Consider the following 19028-nt stretch of genomic DNA (forward strand, 5'->3'; position numbering starts at 1 on the left):
GGTTTGTTCCAATGTACCTTTTGTTTACCTGTGTGCTAACTGAATCGGTAGCTTAAGCAGCACTGATTTAGTTGTATACCTTGTGAATGGAGAGAGTTACCACTCTTTACTGTTTGTTAATCATTAATTTTCATCTCCTGGCCTCATTCTTTGTTAATTTCATACACAAGTTAATTTTAAATCTGTGTATAATTTCTCTGTAATACTCAGTAACACTAATGCTTCCTGTGACTTGTTGAATCTATGAATGACACAATCAATTCTGAGCAGTTTCATGAAACAGATCTGAACCCTTGGTCATAGGTATAATGTGGATATTGTATACTCTGCCACGAAATGGCCCTGCTTTTAGCAGTGCACAGGTTTTTATTATACCAGCCTTCCTTTTTGCTGAGGTGTGAGACAACCAGGTGTCATACACTTTCAATGTAAGCTGCACCATTCCATCCAGGTTGCACACAGGTCATGGAACACAGTATCTTTTCTTGTGATGACATGTTGGCCTTATTGTTTGCTGAAGACTGGATGTGAGTGGAGAGTACTTCAGTAATGTTTCCTGTGCTTCTTTTCTGATCTTTTTGTCAAGAAGCAGACATCACTGGGCTAACTTCTCATGGGAAACAAAAAAGCTGACTGCTCACTGTCTAACCAGACTTAAAACAGACAGCACTTTATCATATGATCTCAGCCAAGATTTGGCTCTATGCAGTCAGCTGGGCTTTTGGCAACATTGACAATACTATCTAGGTGTTCAGAAGGATCATCAGTAATATGAATATGATATTTATAATATTACTTAACAAGGATGACATCATCTTTTGTGCATGTCTCCATTTACACATTCTTTGTCTGTGAGTAGTTAAGTTTTATCTGTAATCAAATTGGTGCAACTCCATATTTTTCTGCTTTTGAAATCCTGTCAGCATTACACACTGAAATTATCTTTCTTGATCATGTAAAAAGAAATGTACTCCTTTACTCACTCGTGTTCTTTAACAGACTAAAATTATCATCACATAATTGAAAACTAAGCACAACACAGTATTCTGTAATGCTTGCACAAGTACAGAGTTCTTCACGTACACCAAATCCACGGCTGAAGTTGTGCAGCATTAATGCTCAAAAGAGAAACTTGATATAAACATGTCACACAGCATATGTACGGTAATCAACTAGTTAATGCTGGAATTTAGAGTATCATACATATAGTTTTATTCTATCAACCGCAAAATATACACTTATTCTACAGAAACCAGCTGATAAAAGCAAAAAGTAATTTTTTCTTTAAATTACAATCTGGTGACTTGTAAAAATGTACTCACAAGTGCAGATGACACTATGTCATCTGATTGTTTAAACATTCTGAAAAGAATGGACCATGCAGAAAAGAAAAATCATATATACATGTATGTGCGTGTGTATATATTCATGGTGTACAGGCAGTGACTATGTTGGGCACACTCAACTGTTGTTGTAGTGTTTTTCATTTGTTCTTAGCTTGTACATGTCTGTTTAAAAACATTCACAAGTTCTGTAACATCCCCTCCCACTCCAAACGCACGCAATCAGAAAACATGTTATAGATGGATAACCCCATGATTATCAACCATTCAAATAAAACATGGATGCAAAGCTGCAGTGGAAATAAAAATATAAAGCACTCCAAGCCTTAAAAACTTTGATTATTTGGCACAATTTCACAAGACATTCATATCACATATAAATGAATATTTGAATGTTGATAAATGTAGATTACTCTAAAACCATAATAAATAAAGCAAAGACTGAACTTATACAAATGTTACTGGTATTATGAACACAACTATGCATACAATTTCTACATGGAATATGTGCACACAAACAATAACCGGTTCATCTGCAGATTAATTAAGAGAGGTGATATTTGAGGGACTGGGGGAGGGGAGCAGGGCTGACTCACATTTACATTTGTACACAATATTTTTTATCAATTTTTATGACTGATATTTCCACTGGTAAAAAAAATAATAAAAAGGTAAATAAATACACAAACATGCAGATAACAGACTTCCTGGCACCTGCCAAACAACCAGCACACACTAATCCTTAAAACGTCTGAATTTGAAACTGTTTTTCATCAACTAATATGTTGCTTTTAGCTGAGGATTTTTCTTTACTGTGCACAGGGCGTTGCTACCAAGCTGCTGAACAGGTTCTGCCTACCACAGGCTTCATTCAAAACTAGTAGAGCAAATAACAAAACAACCCCCCCCCCAAAAAAAAACAACAAACAAAACAAAAAACAAACCAACAACAACAACAAAAAAACAAACAAACAAAAAAACAACAACAAAAAACAACAAACAAAAACAACTCCAGGTTGGCTAAGAGCGGGCCAGACTAAGAGGGGCGTCTTTTCACTGTTAGCCGCTCGAAATTTGGCCAAACAGAGCAAACCATAGGCCTAGTTTGCATCAGTTTGCCATGGTACAGTATATGACACCAAAAACAGGCTTTGGTTTTGAAACATTTTCAAAATTCTTTTTACTGATTTTGGTTATTCTGATTTTTGTGAAAACCTTCAAAGTACTGTACAGAAAACTAGAAATTTGCAAAAAGGTGACCTAAAATGTTTCGCCATTTGTGTTACTGAGCAGCAATACTGGAATAAATCTCACAAAAAATGGGCAATGCATTTCACAAACTGGAGGGTGTTTGTAATCATCAAAAATTCATTATTTTCATTCTGCAAATGGAGATCAGCAACAATGAAAACAAGACACTAAGAATTGGTTTCAAACGCTCATTGCCTGAAATGTCATGAAGGATGGACAATAAATCAAATCTGTTTGAAAATATCAATAACCTAGAGTAGATGGATCATGCTTGATGTGCGCTTTGGCCTGGGTTTTTTTTTTAGAAATATTTATATAATTTAGCAATACAGACAGTAAAACAAAGGTAATTCTGTCCAGTTCCAAAACAGGAAGAAATTAATTTGATCATGATACACCTGCATGATGATGAATGAAAAAATTGAAGCTTGTTGGGGGGGGGGGGGGGGGGGGGGGGAAACAACACCAAAAAACTTTCTTTTGTTCCATTGATTGGATTTGTGAAGTGATGTGACAGCGTGCACTTTGAAAGGTCAATGACTCACCCCCACTTCCTCACCATTCTTCTCTTCCAGTTAAAAAAGATTCAGTCTCAGCTTCTGAAAACTTGAAAACTCATGTCGACCTCGGGAAGTTCAATGACACAACATGCTGCAGTAACTTTTCCCCCTGTCATTTTAGCAGTATTTTCAATCATTGGGATTCAAGATTTGGGGTTGAATGGAAAATTATATTCAATGTCCTCACATGACTGCTGACACAAACACATGATGGTTGCAATAGCTGAGTGGTCTGATCATTGGACTTTCAATCTGAAGATCCTGACTTCTGGGTTTGATCCCTGTATTGGCACCAATGGGATTAAAGGTGAAGATTTTTTAGATCTCATTGGTCAACATATTGCCTTTATGTTTTCACATGCAGAAGATCATATACACATGTTATAGATTCTGTCATCTATGTAAGTGTTTAGTTTAGAAATGGAAACATGAACGTACACAGCAAGCACACCCTTGAATATGGCTGGTTGATGATACATACACACATAAAATCCAACTTGTAGATATGAGTGAATGTGGGAAGTTGTAACCCACAAACAGAAATAAAAACACATACACACACGTTTACATTTTGAATAAGTTACTAAATTATATGATCTTCACCTTGACAGAAAAAATGTGTTGATGTGCATGTGTGTGTGTGTGTGTGTGTGTGTGTGTCTGTGTGTGTGTCTGTGTGGGCGTGCATGTGCATGTGATGTGATGTGCATTTTAGTACTCATTACTACAGAAAAATAAATACATACAAATGAACTGTACATATATATTACATCTTCATCACAATGTCGCAGTTGTACTTCTACACATTTGGATCTTGAACATGCTTTTTATCCATGACATTATAACCAACATCTATGTAGTAAGTATAGGTTTGCCTCTAATACAATGAGTTATTGCCCATGTTCAGCTTTTATTGACGTGTTATCACCCATATATAGCACAATTCCTTTCACAAATGCCAAAAAACTGTATTGTTTACCATGTCTCTTTCTTACTGAGTTTCACAAAGAAATTCAATCATTTATTTATGTAGTGCACATCACAGGGCTGGAAAAAAATGATCTAGTGGGACATTACATCTCGCGGGATACATGGTCTGGTGGGACATTACATCTCGCGGGATACATGGTCTAGTGGGATACTGGATCACCCTGTGCTAATCGTGATCTCAGTTACTCCTCTGGTAGAACAAGATCACTCATAACCATAGCACTACATTTTTGTATGGCATGACTGCATATATACATATAACTGCTAATACCAATTTGTATTTTTTGTGTTTGCTGTCATGCAAGCACACATTTTAAATGATCTGAATCAAAAAATAATACAAACATGTATACCAGTACATACAACAAAATATGTGTATTGTTTTGTTATGCAGATAAACCCCATGACTCATCACAAAATCACTCTTTACCCATTCATAAAAAATGGTTTTGTAAGCTGGTACAAGTTTAAAAAAAGAGAAGAAAAAAAAAGTGTGCAGTGCATTTAAAAAGCCACAGAAGACTGCAAATCAGAGGTGGAATAAAAAAAAAATTAAAAAAAAGACAAGAAAAAAAAAGACAAATACAAACAATAACATAAAAATTGTCATAGCAAACAACAGATTGATGTACACACACACACACACACACGTTTCTGAGCAAAAGCAGGCATAATATTGAAAAAACTGTTATTGAAAAACAATAAAATAACACTTCGCAAATAAAGGATTTCCCATTGAAGTTGGTTTGTGATTGCTTTGCTGTGCTTTGTTGTGCGGTGACATCATTCAACATCAGAATGGAAATGAATGACACAGTATTTCATGAACAAGACCAGACCTGGAAAGGGACACCATCAATCTGGGTGGATGAACAACATCAACATGTCAAGGAAGATGACACCTTTCATTTTTTTTGGTGTGTGTGTGTGAGCAAAAAACATTGGAAACAGATGACAGTTTGGATTCTGGTGAGTGAACAACAAAACTACAGAATGTATGGGAAACAGATGACAAACTACACTATTATTTCAGTGTATGAATATCACCATCAACAACAGAACCTCAAAATGTAAGAAGCACACAACTCACTGTCACAAAACGTCAAAAACATATCTGTTGCAAAGAGACCACAGCAGTGCATAAAGTAATGTCACAAGACTTGTCACAGAATTTTCCATTTCATGAGCTGAGAGAGATGAAAATCCAGGTTGTGGAAGGAGCAGGTTGTCTGCATGGACAGTGATTCCTGCATGGACAGTGATTCCTGGCATTCTTTGGAACACGTCTACAACATGTGGTTTGCAATATTCATGTGTACAGAATATCAGAATCTATTGGAAAAGATTCAAAATAAAAAATGGAGGTGTGTGTATGTGTGCATGCTTGAATGCATATCTGTGTATGCATGCATGCTTACATGAGCAAGCATGCATGCGTGCATATGTATACTGGCATATTACAGTATGCACATGTGTGTGCAAGTGTGTGTATGGATGTGTACAAACTATAGTAAAACATAAAGAAACTTGTATAATTGTGATCCCTTTTTCTTGGTTTTGTAAGCTTCAGGATTGTGGTATAATGGAAAGTATTCAATGTATATCAAGAAAAGATGTATTGATACACATATAATATTAAAAAAAACAAACAGAAAGACTGGGGCCAAATTCTGCCGTCAGCATGTGTCCCATGATGTCATAGTTCAGCCTTTGCATTAGTGATATTTAAGCAAAACAAACTCAAAACTGCCAAAAGTGTCATAAAAAAGCATCCTTGATTAATGCTGGTCTGGTAACATGGTCAAGAATTTTCACTAAATTGTGTGACAAATGAACACACATGTCCTATATCAACACACATGCCCCGTTAGCTCTTGACAACATCTCACACCTGTTAAAGGAGCACCTCTTTGAGATGAATGCTCAGACACACAGGTTCATGCTATGGATTTTGTGACTGACCATCTGCTACATCTTGGGGTACCAGGCTAATATTCATCAACTTCTCACTTCTGAACAGGTGTTCACAGATGCACTGAAGGGAAAACCAGTCCCAATCTCTCAACAACTGTTATTCTCACACTTTACCAACAAAAACAAAACAAAACAAAAAAAACAAAATTATCAACTTGTGATCAGCGGAATGTCATTCACAAAGAACATAAATAGCTACACAACCTTTCAACAAATTCAGAAAATATGTGAAGCAAAACTACAATGGAACAAAATTTGTAGAGTTATTGCAATAAACATGTTGTTAAAAAAGGGGGAAATTACCACAAATGACAAATGTGCCTCATGCAATACAGATCTTGAAGACATTCAACCCGTTGTTTTGAGATGTGATTTGGTTAGAGAGTACTGGTAAACTTTCCAGACATACACAAGAAAATGAATATACTCTGGTTCAACTCAGATTCCACTGATATTACTGAAATAATTTCTGAGCAGATCTGATGTTTCTGAGCATCTGTGGCATTACTAGAATTGTTTCTGAGCCTCTCTGGCATTACTCAAAATTGCTCGTTTCTGAGCATCTCTGGTGTAACTGAAATTGTTTGTCTCTGAGTGTCTCTGGTGTTAATCAAATTGTTTCTGAGCATCTCTGGTGGTACTGAAACTGTTTCTGAGCATCTCTGGTGTTACTAAAATGGTTTATGAGTATCTCAGGTGTTACTAAAATGGCCTCCAAGCATATCTGGTGTAACTAAAATTGTTTCTGAGCATCTCTGGTGTTTTTAAAATGGTCTCTGAGCATCTCTGGTGTTACTAAATTGTTTCTAAGCATCTCAGGTGTTACTAAAATGGTCTCTGAGCATCTCCAGAGTTACTAAAATTGTTTCTGGGCATCTCTGGTGTTACTCAATTTGTTTCAATGGATTATTTTGTATGTGTGACTTCACAACATGAAGAATTTTCATTTGCATCTTTTTTCTTTAATATAAAACTATTTTTTTTAAATTGCAAGAGAAATGAGGTTTTGATTTTTGTATATTGGATCTTTTTTAATTTCAAAAAAGGGCCTTTGCAAATTACACACCTGTTATATAGCACACACACATACACACACAAATACACACACACACACACATACACACACAAATACACACACACACACACACATATACGTAGCATACAAATGTGCAGTGCCAACAAAAAGCTTTAGTCTGTTGAAAGATGACACTAGCACCAGTAATCCAATACAAAATCAGAATGAATCTTGGATCTTTACCGTTCTGTTCACCACTCATGAACAGCTAAAAAAACAAACAAACCCAAAAACACTTGTTTATCTTTGTTATATAAAAAATATAGAAGCCCCTAAAACATAAAAAAACAAAACGTTTAAACAGTGGCAAAGCTTGTGCTGAACCTTTACTGCACTATCACACAGACAACATTGAAAACATACAAGTAATTTGTAATTTCAAGAGTTGACTCTGTACAACAGATATAATATAATGTAAATTTAATGTATAATTAAATAATTATATATATATATGTATATCTATATATTTATCTAAATATCTATATTGAAGTTCATACCTATATAAATATTTGTGTGTATCAAAGAAAAAACAAGACATTATTTTTAACACACTATAAAGCAGTATATTATTTTACTAAAATACAAATCCTTTTACCCTCTCACAAAGCACCTTTTTTGCAATTAAATAAACAGTAACAGCTTCGCATCTTTACAAAACTGAAGACACACTATTAGAAATTACATCGCTTTTCAATGAATGAGGACAACACTACAAACTGCTCACAGGAATGATAAGCAATACAGACCTCAAAGCCCCTAACATTGCCACAAGCAGCTTCATTTACCTCTGAAATGGGCAAATAAAACCAGAGTTAGGATTCATGTTCTATGGAATACAATGCAAACTAATGCTCACAATGCCAATGACTTAACACAGTTGTAGAACACAGTCCCACATGTCAGGGCACCACTTGAACTGAACCCACAACATCACTTAAAAACCTGACAGCTGATCATATTCTTATGTTACAATGCTGCTCATCCACTGTTTTTAATGGGTCATAGCATTTTGGGGAAATCACGTATTTTCTTTCTTTTCCCTTTGTTTCTGTCTGTAACACACGAAGAACATCAATAATTCTGACTTATGTTTCTGTAGGCGTGTCCTTTACACAGTAGAGGTGGCACAAAAGGCCGTCAGCAGAGATCTCTGATGCCTGTCTTGTGCTGCCTCACCTAGCTTCCCCCAGGTGTAGCTCTTCTCCTCCACTTCTTTTTAACCATTCTGCACCAGTCTGTCTTGGTCTTCCTAGCACTGTTTCCATCTGCTGTCCAGCTAAGGGCCATTCTTGGAAGTGCATCTGGTGGCATTCTAAGCACGTCTTCAAATGATTACCAGCACTGAAAATTGTGATGGAAATCATCTTTGTAGTCAGTACACTGTCCATTCCTATCAACGTACACTAAGTAATGTGTCTGTAAACATCATGCCTTGTTTGATGTGGGTTGTTGTGTACCGGCTCTCCAGTGTTTAAACTTAACTTCTCTATATCATGCAGAATGATTAGTTTATATTATCTCTTAAAACTGTGAGCTGATTAACACTGAAGCTGCTCTTGGAGAGGTGTTTAACGATGGTTTCCACGACTTGCTGCAGGTTTCCTGTTGCCATGGACTACAGCATTATTTGTCTACTTTTAATGTCTGATTACACTTTTTGTAAGTCAGGTAAAATGTAATACATGAGTGCTGTGAATACACAATAAAGATATACTGAAAGAATTATGTCAGTTGCGACCATGAACAAAATATCTGATCACTGCCCTTCTCAGTTCTACAGCCCACCATTTGGTAACAATGCTGTGTTGTATTACAGTGTCTTACACATGCTGTGATGCATTTTGTAGCATAGTGTCTTATACATGTTGTCAATTATTTTGCAGCATAGTGTCTTACACAATTTGTGATCTACTTTGTAACGTAGTGTCTTGCACATGCTGTGACTTATGTCTTACACATACCGTGATGCATCATGTTACACTACAGTGACAGGTTGAACTGACCCGTGGCCAGGACACAAGTTCCACATGTCACACTCTATGTCATATTCTTCACTTCAATTTGTTCTTCTTAGCTGTTCTTCAGTGTGTGTATGAATATGCATAGAGCTTTGTTCTTCATTTCAGTTCATTTAAAAAAATTCTAATTCATCCTTGTCAGGTGGTTATTTGCATGTATGTGAATGATTTATATGCTTTGGTTTTATTTACAAACTGTGTTATCATTATTAGTAGTATTGTTGTTATCATTATTATCATTATGATGATGGTGATGATGATGATTATCATTATCACTGTTATTACTATCATTATTATCATTACTACTACTATTATCATCATCATCATTATTGTTGTTGTTGTTCCTATCATTATTATCATGGTATCTATTATTATTATTATCATCATCATCATCGTTGTTGTTGTAGTTACTATCATTATCATCACCATCATCATCACCACAAAAGACAACAGCACAACACCACCACTGTGGGTGACTTCATGCTGTACAGCAGAACAGTGCTCATAGTGTGGGTACACCCTCAACCAGGACACTGCTAACAACACAATGAAGACTACATACAGTTTGAAATAGAACATGGCAGTATGCGGTGGTCACATCAACCTTTAAGTATTGCAAGCCGCTATAGTCTGGAATCAGCAAGCACAAATCTTTCATTTCTCTCCCTCTCTCTCCGTAAGACACACCTTTAATACACTGTTAACTCTCTCCGGACAAAGGAATGCATAAGCATTCCTACATAAAATGTATTCGGTTTCAGATGATGGAATGGAATGGCACTTTCAAGAAATAAAAATCCATCATGCGCTGTACACGTAATTTTGTGATTAGCCAAGCAGAGTGCGCTATTCTGGGTCACTCCACAATCGAATCGTATGATTGGTCTGCCTGCCATGTGTGGCCCGTCTCGCACACACGCTGACAAAGTCACTGACAGGTCGTCTGCTCGCATGCCAGCCTGTTAGCAAAGCAGGCTCTTCTCAAAATGTTGTGAAGCGAACAAGGCAGCGTCGGCAACGTTTTAGGGTTGCGGAAGTACTTGAAATGCTACAAACTGAAGGGTCGGACATTGAAGAGGTGGATGATGATGAAGAAGAAAGCGAATTTAATGCAGAAAGCGAGCATGGGTATGGTGATTCGGGGTGAAAAATTGGCAGTATTTTCTACATATGGCAAAACTGTAAAAATAAGATGAGAAATTTGATTTTTTTATATGTAATAGCTCAACATGTAATAAACCAGTTCTGAAAGTTTCATTTTCTTACTCTGTATTTTGTATTTTTTGTAATTTTTTTCCAAACCCTTACAAATGGGCCATCTGTGGGGAAAAGCAAGGGAGAAAACTTGTCGTCCCGAGTGAGTTAACACACAGCACACAGCAGCATGGCTTAAATTCAAAGTGAAAGAAATGTATCCTGTTTTATTTATTTCCATGCTTAAACTCGTTCAGCGCCAATAAGACGTCAGCTGATGTCCAAAAAAAAGTGTTGCCATTGTGCCTGTAAGGCGTCCACTGACATCCTGCATTTATTCTGATTTTTTGTTCATTGGTGTTTGGAACAATGGACATAAACAGTCTCTGAATGGTAAGTTTGATGTGTCTAAATTATAAAAATAATATGTTGTTGTCACTTAGAGTAGTTACAATGAATCATGTATTATATGTCTTTCTCATAATTTTTAAAATTTTTTTTATTGTGGTTGTTCTAGTATAATTTGTGTCTACAGTTATCATCCATTTGTCCAGAAAATATCATATTACTGTGCAAATGACCAGACTAATGTTTATAATGAGCAAGCTGAAAATCTGACAAAAAACAAAACACTGACTTCAAAACAATTACATATCTATGAAAAATAAAAAAGGAAAACATCATGTACTTTGTATTCTTTATTCATTTACCTTTCAGAAAATATATACCTTAATCGGTCTCTCTCCAATAACAAGGTGCACTGAACGTTTTGAAAATGGAAACCAGGTTTTTGTGAAAAAGCCTGGCAAAAAGATTTCACTTACATCTTATTTCCCATGAAGCAAAAGGGTTAATCAGCCCAGTCAGAACCTGGAGGGAATGATGTCATCAAAGAATGTCTCCCTCTAAAGGGGGAAAGTTCTTAGCTGTCAAAAAGTTCATGTGCTTGGAATATGAGAACATGACTGACTTTTCATGCTGAATGTACTCATTTTCGTCATTGTTGAGACAGTTGTTCATGTCTACATGAGTTGTAATCTGTTATCATAAACTTATAACCTGATCATTTTCTTCTACCAGTATAATCTTACAACAAGCATGCTATTTCCAGCTGTATACTTTCGTTTGTTTTCTTTTTGGATGCCATTCTGAAGAGGTGGAAACAGACTTTTTATAGCACAAAAAAGTATATCTTCATTTTCAAATGCCTGAACAGTTATCTATAACAAAAATAATTTGGGAAAAAAGCCCTCATCAGAATACACATTCATTTTCCTTCACAAAACATTCACTTTCAGTCTGTATCTCTTACAGTGTTTGTGCTGAACGTTTTGAAAATTTATCACCCCTGCATCCTCAAACGTCCCTAGTAAGGGCAGAACACTAAAAAAAAAAAAAAAATTTAACATAAAAAATTCCTTGGCACTGAATGGATTAAATGGAAAAATGTGCACTGGATGATACATGACAACAAACATGGTGATCCTTGAGTCACCCTTAGCAACTGTTCACAGGTTTTCATGATGCTGACATGTCACACATCTGAGATCAAGACAAGGAATCCACCTGGGTCCATCAAGAAACAAAAAGAGGAAACATGCACAAAGAACAGTAACTCTGGATCCAAGCTGACATCACTGATGTCCCCTCCTCCCTCCATGTCCTTCCTTCCACCTGTTTTCACAACCACATTTGAAGCAGACCCCATTGCACTCATACTGATGACAATTAAAACTTAACATTACTTTATAATTGAGAACATTTGCCTCAAACTGTTTAAAAACAGATTTCCTTAAAGATGGAAAAATAAAAATAGAACACACACACATACACAACAAATAAGGTGTATTGTTTGAAGCAATAACAACCAGATCTGTCACTGTCCACACAAAAACTACATGTGTTCCACAGCATTTTCCCCCTCACACTCTTTCAGTCACGCCAGATGAGCTCCCCACATCATCCACACATTTCCTTCGTCTAAAACACCATCCTGGTAACAGCTACTACTTACACTGCATCATACCACGCCATCACAAATTCCTTTTACTTACATGTGTTAATAATAATACAAATTGTATGTCACATACATCAAACCCATTATTTCAATACCAACTGTTTCTCCATTCAAAACTCACAAAGTGAACAATTCCAAACCCATAATTTAGAGAAAACGCGATCCTCAGTGGTTGGTCAGCCACGTCACTGGGACATAAAGCAAAATGCTGTCACACCCACTTCCTAACTGCTGCTACATGTGGTCAGACTGACTGACAACACACTGCCAGAACAACTTGCTGGCCTCCTCTCACCCAGGTGTACACCACAGTGTGACAATGTCTGGTGCACACCACAGTGTGACAATGTCTGGTGTACACCACAGTGTGACAATGTCTGGTGTACACCACAGTGTGACAATGTCAGTGTGACAATGTCTGGTGTACACCACAGTGTGACAATGTCAGTGTGACAATGTCTGGTGCACACCACAGTGTGACAATGTCTGGTGCACACCACAGTGTGACAATCATTCACTTCAGTCATTCCCCTTGCTGCAAGCTGCCCACACTATGTCTGGTGCACAAGACATGTGAAGGACGGAACCAAAGGCTGTGGGCACTGGCTGACCACTGAACCAACAGGCAGATGTGTCACACACACACACACACATGGAGAAAAAAACCCAGACATGTGAAACACAGAACATGAATGGCAAAACCATACAAAAATATCTCCAACAGTGGTGCTTCCGAAATATGCACCACACAAATCCCATCTAAAATTTTCTTGAAATGGAAAATATACTTTTCTATCAACAACAGCAAGAAAAAAAACAATCCCCCCCCCAAAAAAAACGAAAAAACAAACAACCCCCCAAAAAACAAACAAACAAAAACAAACAAACACACAAAAAAAACAACCTTTGGACCCATTAAATCTGAGGCATTCAAAATATTTCATAAATAAACTTTTAAAAAACCCAGCATAAGACAGGTCAGTCTAATAGTATGTTTCTTACAAACAGAACTGAAGAATCCCACACTTTGCCTCTACGGAGGGAAAGCAAGGAACTTATGGAGACATAAAATACCTATGAAGACTAGCAATGCAATTTGTCTCTTGCATGTAATTTAGTCTTTGACAAACTAATACAAAACTCACAGCTTTGACCTGATAAACTAAGATGGCCAATGATCCTGTTGAAGGAATTACACCTTATCGCCCTTTGTCTACCAAATTCACACACTGTGCATGACTAAAATCAAATAGCTGAAAGTGACACACTTGAAAATAATACAAGGCAAGAAGAGTCAAGAGAGAGAGAGAGGGGGGAGAGAGAGAGAGAGAGAGAGAGACAGAGAGAGAGAGAGAGAGAGAGAGAGAGAGAGCGAGTGAGTGGCGGAAAGAGAGAGAGAGGCAGAGACAGACTGACAGAAACAAAATGAAATGAAAAATTTGAAAATTTCATTTCGTTTGACAGAGACAGAGAAAGAGAGTGAGAGATGGAGAGACAGAGAGTGTTCATCCTCTCCATGAATGATAGGTGACACATGCTGTGGTGTAAATAAATAGACGGACGACACCAGGCCAGGCGGGGAGGGGAGGAGGGGGCCGGCCTTATCTCCAGCCTGGCTGTGAGGTGTCCAGGTAATCTTTCAGCATGGTGGGGAAGTCTGTCATCACACCTGTCGCCCCCAACCTGAACGCTCGCTCAAACTCCTCCTCACTGTTCAGCACCCACATGTATGTCTGGCAACACACACATAGCACCTGTCAGTACGTCTGGCAAAACACACATTGCACCTGTCAGTACGTCTGGCAACACACACACAGCACCTGTCAGTACGTCTGGCAAAACACACATTGCACCTGTCAGTACATCTGGCAACACACACATAGCACCTGTCAGTATGTCTGGCAACACACACATAGCACCTGTCAGTACGTCTGGCAACACACACACAGCACCTGTCAGTACGTCTGGCAACACACACACTGAGCACCTGTCAGTACGTCTGGCAACACACACACAGCACCTGTCAGTACGTCTGGCAACACACACACAGCACCTGTCAGTACGTCTGGCAACACACACACAGCACCTGTCAGTATGTCTGACAACACACACACAGCACCTGTCAGTATGTCTGGCAACACACACACTGAGCACCTGTCAGTATGTCTGGCAACACACACACACAGCACCTGTCAGTATGTCTGACAACACACACACAGCACCTGTCAGTACATCTGGCAACATACACACAGCACCTGTCAGTACATCTGGCAACACACACACACACAGCACCTGTCAGTATGTCTGGCAACACACACACATCACCTGTCAGTACGTCTGGCAACACACACAGCACCTGTCAGTACGTCTGGCAACACACACAGCACCTGTCAGTATGTCTGGCAACACACACAGCACCTGTCAGTATGTCTGGCAACACACACAGCACCTGTCAGTATGTCTGGCAACACACACACACAGCACCTGTCAGTACGTCTGGCAACACAAACACACATCACCTGTCAGTACGTCTGGCAACACACACAGCACCTGTCAGTATGTCTGGCAACACACACAGCACCTGTCAGTATGTCTGGCAACACACACAGCACCTGTCAGTATGTCTGGCAACACACACAGCACCTGTCAGTACGTCTGGCAACACACACACAGCACCTGTCAGTACGTCTGGCAACACACACACTGAGCACCTGTCAGCACGTCTGGCAACACACACACAGCACCTGTCAGTACGTCTGGCAACACACACACAGCACCTGTCAGTACGTCTGGCAACACACACACAGCACCTGTCAGTATGTCTGACAACACACACACAGCACCTGTCAGTATGTCTGGCAACACACACACTGAGCACCTGTCAGTATGTCTGGCAACACACACACACAGCACCTGTCAGTATGTCTGACAACACACACACAGCACCTGTCAGTACATCTGGCAACATACACACAGCACCTGTCAGTACATCTGGCAACACACACACACACAGCACCTGTCAGTATGTCTGGCAACACACACACATCACCTGTCAGTACGTCTGGCAACACACACAGCACCTGTCAGTACGTCTGGCAACACACACAGCACCTGTCAGTATGTCTGGCAACACACACAGCACCTGTCAGTATGTCTGGCAACACACACAGCACCTGTCAGTATGTCTGGCAACACACACACACAGCACCTGTCAGTACGTCTGGCAACACAAACACACATCACCTGTCAGTACGTCTGGCAACACACACAGCACCTGTCAGTATGTCTGGCAACACACACAGCACCTGTCAGTATGTCTGGCAACACACACAGCACCTGTCAGTATGTCTGGCAACACACACAGCACCTGTCAGTACGTCTGGCAACACACACACACAGCACCTGTCAGTACGTCTGGCAACACACACACAGCACCTGTCAGTATGTCTGGCAACACACACACACAGCACCTGTCAGTACGTCTGGCAACACACACACAGCACCTGTCAGTACGTCTGGCAACACACACACACACAGCACCTGTCAGTACGTCTGGCAACACACACACACAGCACCTGTCAGTACGTCTGGCAACACACACACACAGCACCAGTCAGTATGTCTGGCAACACACACACACAGCACCAGTCAGTATGTCTGGCAACACACACACAGCACCAGTCAGTATGTCTGGCAACACACCATTTTAACCTTCCCCAACTGAAGTCAGGTACACACAGAAAATCTTGGTAAAAGTCGACTTACATGGAATAAAAAAGGTGGCGTATCGAGCCACTGGCTCTTCTCCAGGCAAATGCACAGATACACATACATTCACACCAGGGTAAGAGTGAGGAAAATTGGAGTGGAGCACCTTTCCCAAGGACACAACATCAGGATGAAGGATACACATGTGTGTCCTGTTGGTAAAGATGTCATCAAATGAAACATGAAGAGCTGACTATGACTGTCCTGACAAGGCTAAGATATACTGCATGACTGCACACATTTTGATGACAAATAAGACAACTGAGGAAACTGTCCACTACCAAATGGCATCCTGCTCCATGCTGAAACACTGTAAACGGTTTTCTTTGCACAAAACCTGTCCAAACTCACCTGAATTCCACGCCTGTTCAGGTGATGTATAAGGGCTGGCCTCATTAACAACCTGCAACAAAAGGACAAGCACGTTGTGTCAAACCACAATACTGACGATCGTATCCCAGAAACAGTGACACAATCAACTTTTCTTTTGACATGACAGAGGAAGAGTGGCACAGAAGCTAACTCTCCTGGGCTGTCAAAGCTTTGTGAACACCACAACACCCGCCCCCTTCACACTTTCTTTATTTCACATCCTTTTCAACAACATCCTTCCGCATCCATCAGCCTGAAGCACGGCCTCACCTCTGGCCTTGAAAAAAAGATCTGTCCGCTTCTTTTGGGGAGTTGAAAGCAACTAAGTTATTTTCCTCCATCCATTTTCAAACTAACTATTTGTTCCTGCCAATATTAAAGCAAGTAATTCACACCATTTGTGATTATGCTCAGTTTAAATTCAGAAAGTGAAGGAAAGTGCATCAGCCATCTGTGACCTGAGCATCCTGATCGTGCCTGAACACTGAACCACAGACAGGATGACCACTCAGGATGACCATGCCTGAACACTGAACCACAGACAGGATGACCACTCAGGATGATCATGCCTGAACACTGAACCACAGACAGGATGACCACTCAGGATGACCATGCCTGAACACTGAACCACAGACAGGATGACCACTCAGGATGACCATGCCTCAACACTGAACCACAGACAGGATGACCACTCAGGATGACCATGCCTGAACACTGAACCACAGACAGGATGACCACTCAGGATGATCATGCCTGAACACTGAACCACAGACAGGATGACCACTCAGGATGATCATGCCTGAACACTGAACCACAGACAGGACCACTCAGGATGACCATGCCTGAACACTGAACCACAGACAGGACCACTCAGGATGACCATGCCTGAACACTGAACCACAGACAGGACCACTCAGCATGATCATGCCTGAACACTGAACCACAGACAGGATGACCACTCAGGATGATCATGCCTGAACACTGAACCACAGACAGGATGACCACTCAGGATGACCATGCCTGAACACTGAACCACAGACAGGATGACCACTCAGGATGACCATGCCTGAACACTGAACCACAGACAGGACCACTCAGGATGATCATGCCTGAACACTGAACCACAGACAGGACCACTCAGGATGACCATGCCTGAACACTGAACCACAGACAGGACCACTCAGGATGATCATGCCTGAACACTGAACCACAGACAGGACCACTCAGGATGACCATGCCTGAACACTGAACCACAGACAGGAGGACCACTCAGGATGATCATGCCTGAACACTGAACCACAGACAGGACCACTCAGGATGACCATGCCTGAACACTGAACCACAGACAGGATGACCACTCAGGATGATCATGCCTGAACACTGAACCACAGACAGGATGACCACTCAGGATGATCATGCCTGAACACTGAACCACAGACAGGACCACTCAGGATGATCATGCCTGAACACTGAACCACAGACAGGACCACTCAGGATGATCATGCCTGAACACTGAACCACAGACAGGACCACTCAGGATGACCATGCCTGAACACTGAACCACAGACAGGATGACCACTCAGGATGACCATGCCTCAACACTGAACCACAGACAGGACCACTCAGGATGATCACGCCTGAACACTGAACCACAGACAGGACCACTCAGGATGACCATGCCTGAACACTGAACCACAGACAGGACCACTCAGGATGACCATGCCTGAACACTGAACCACAGACAGGATGACCACTCAGGATGATCATGCCTGAACACTGAACCACAGACAGGATGACCACTCAGGATGATCATGCCTGAACACTGAACCACAGACAGGATGACCACTCAGGATGATCATGCCTGAACACTGAACCACAGACAGGATGACCACTCAGGATGACCATGCCTGAACACTGAACCACAGACAGGATGACCACTCAGGATGATCATGCCTGAACACTGAACCACAGACAGGACCACTCAGGATGACCATGCCTGAACACTGAACCACAGACAGGACCACTCAGGATGATCATGCCTGAACACTGAACCACAGACAGGATGACCACTCAGGATGACCATGCCTGAACACTGAACCACAGACAGGATGACCACTCAGGATGATCATGCCTGAACACTGAACCACAGACAGGACCACTCAGGATGACCATGCCTGAACACTGAACCACAGACAGGACCACTCAGGATGATCATGCCTGAACACTGAACCACAGACAGGATGACCACTCAGGATGATCATGCCTGAACACTGAACCACAGACAGGATGACCACTCAGGATGATCATGCCTGAACACTGAACCACAGACAGGACCACTCAGGATGACCATGCCTGAACACTGAACCACAGACAGGAGGACCACTCAGGATGACCATGCCTGAACACTGAACCACAGACAGGATGACCACTCAGGATGACCATGCCTGAACACTGAACCACAGACAG

General features: G+C 40.5%; 1 protein-coding gene across 1 annotated transcript in view; it reads right to left on the minus strand.

Moving 5' to 3' along the window:
• Window positions 1–5397: 5397 nt before the first annotated feature.
• LOC143302232 (lysophospholipase D GDPD1-like) overlaps window positions 5398–19028 on the minus strand; it is a 40440-nt gene continuing 26809 nt past the window's right edge. The window contains exons 9-10 of the mRNA XM_076616807.1: window positions 16542–16593; window positions 5398–14155 (exon numbers count right to left, since the gene is read on the minus strand). Of these exons, the coding sequence (XP_076472922.1) occupies window positions 14024–14155; window positions 16542–16593 (184 nt within the window). The 3' untranslated portion in view covers window positions 5398–14023. The remainder of the gene's footprint in view (window positions 14156–16541; window positions 16594–19028) is intronic.

The sequence above is a fragment of the Babylonia areolata genome, chromosome 29, assembly GCF_041734735.1.
Source record: "Babylonia areolata isolate BAREFJ2019XMU chromosome 29, ASM4173473v1, whole genome shotgun sequence".
NCBI classification, from domain to species: Eukaryota; Metazoa; Mollusca; class Gastropoda; order Neogastropoda; family Buccinidae; genus Babylonia; species Babylonia areolata.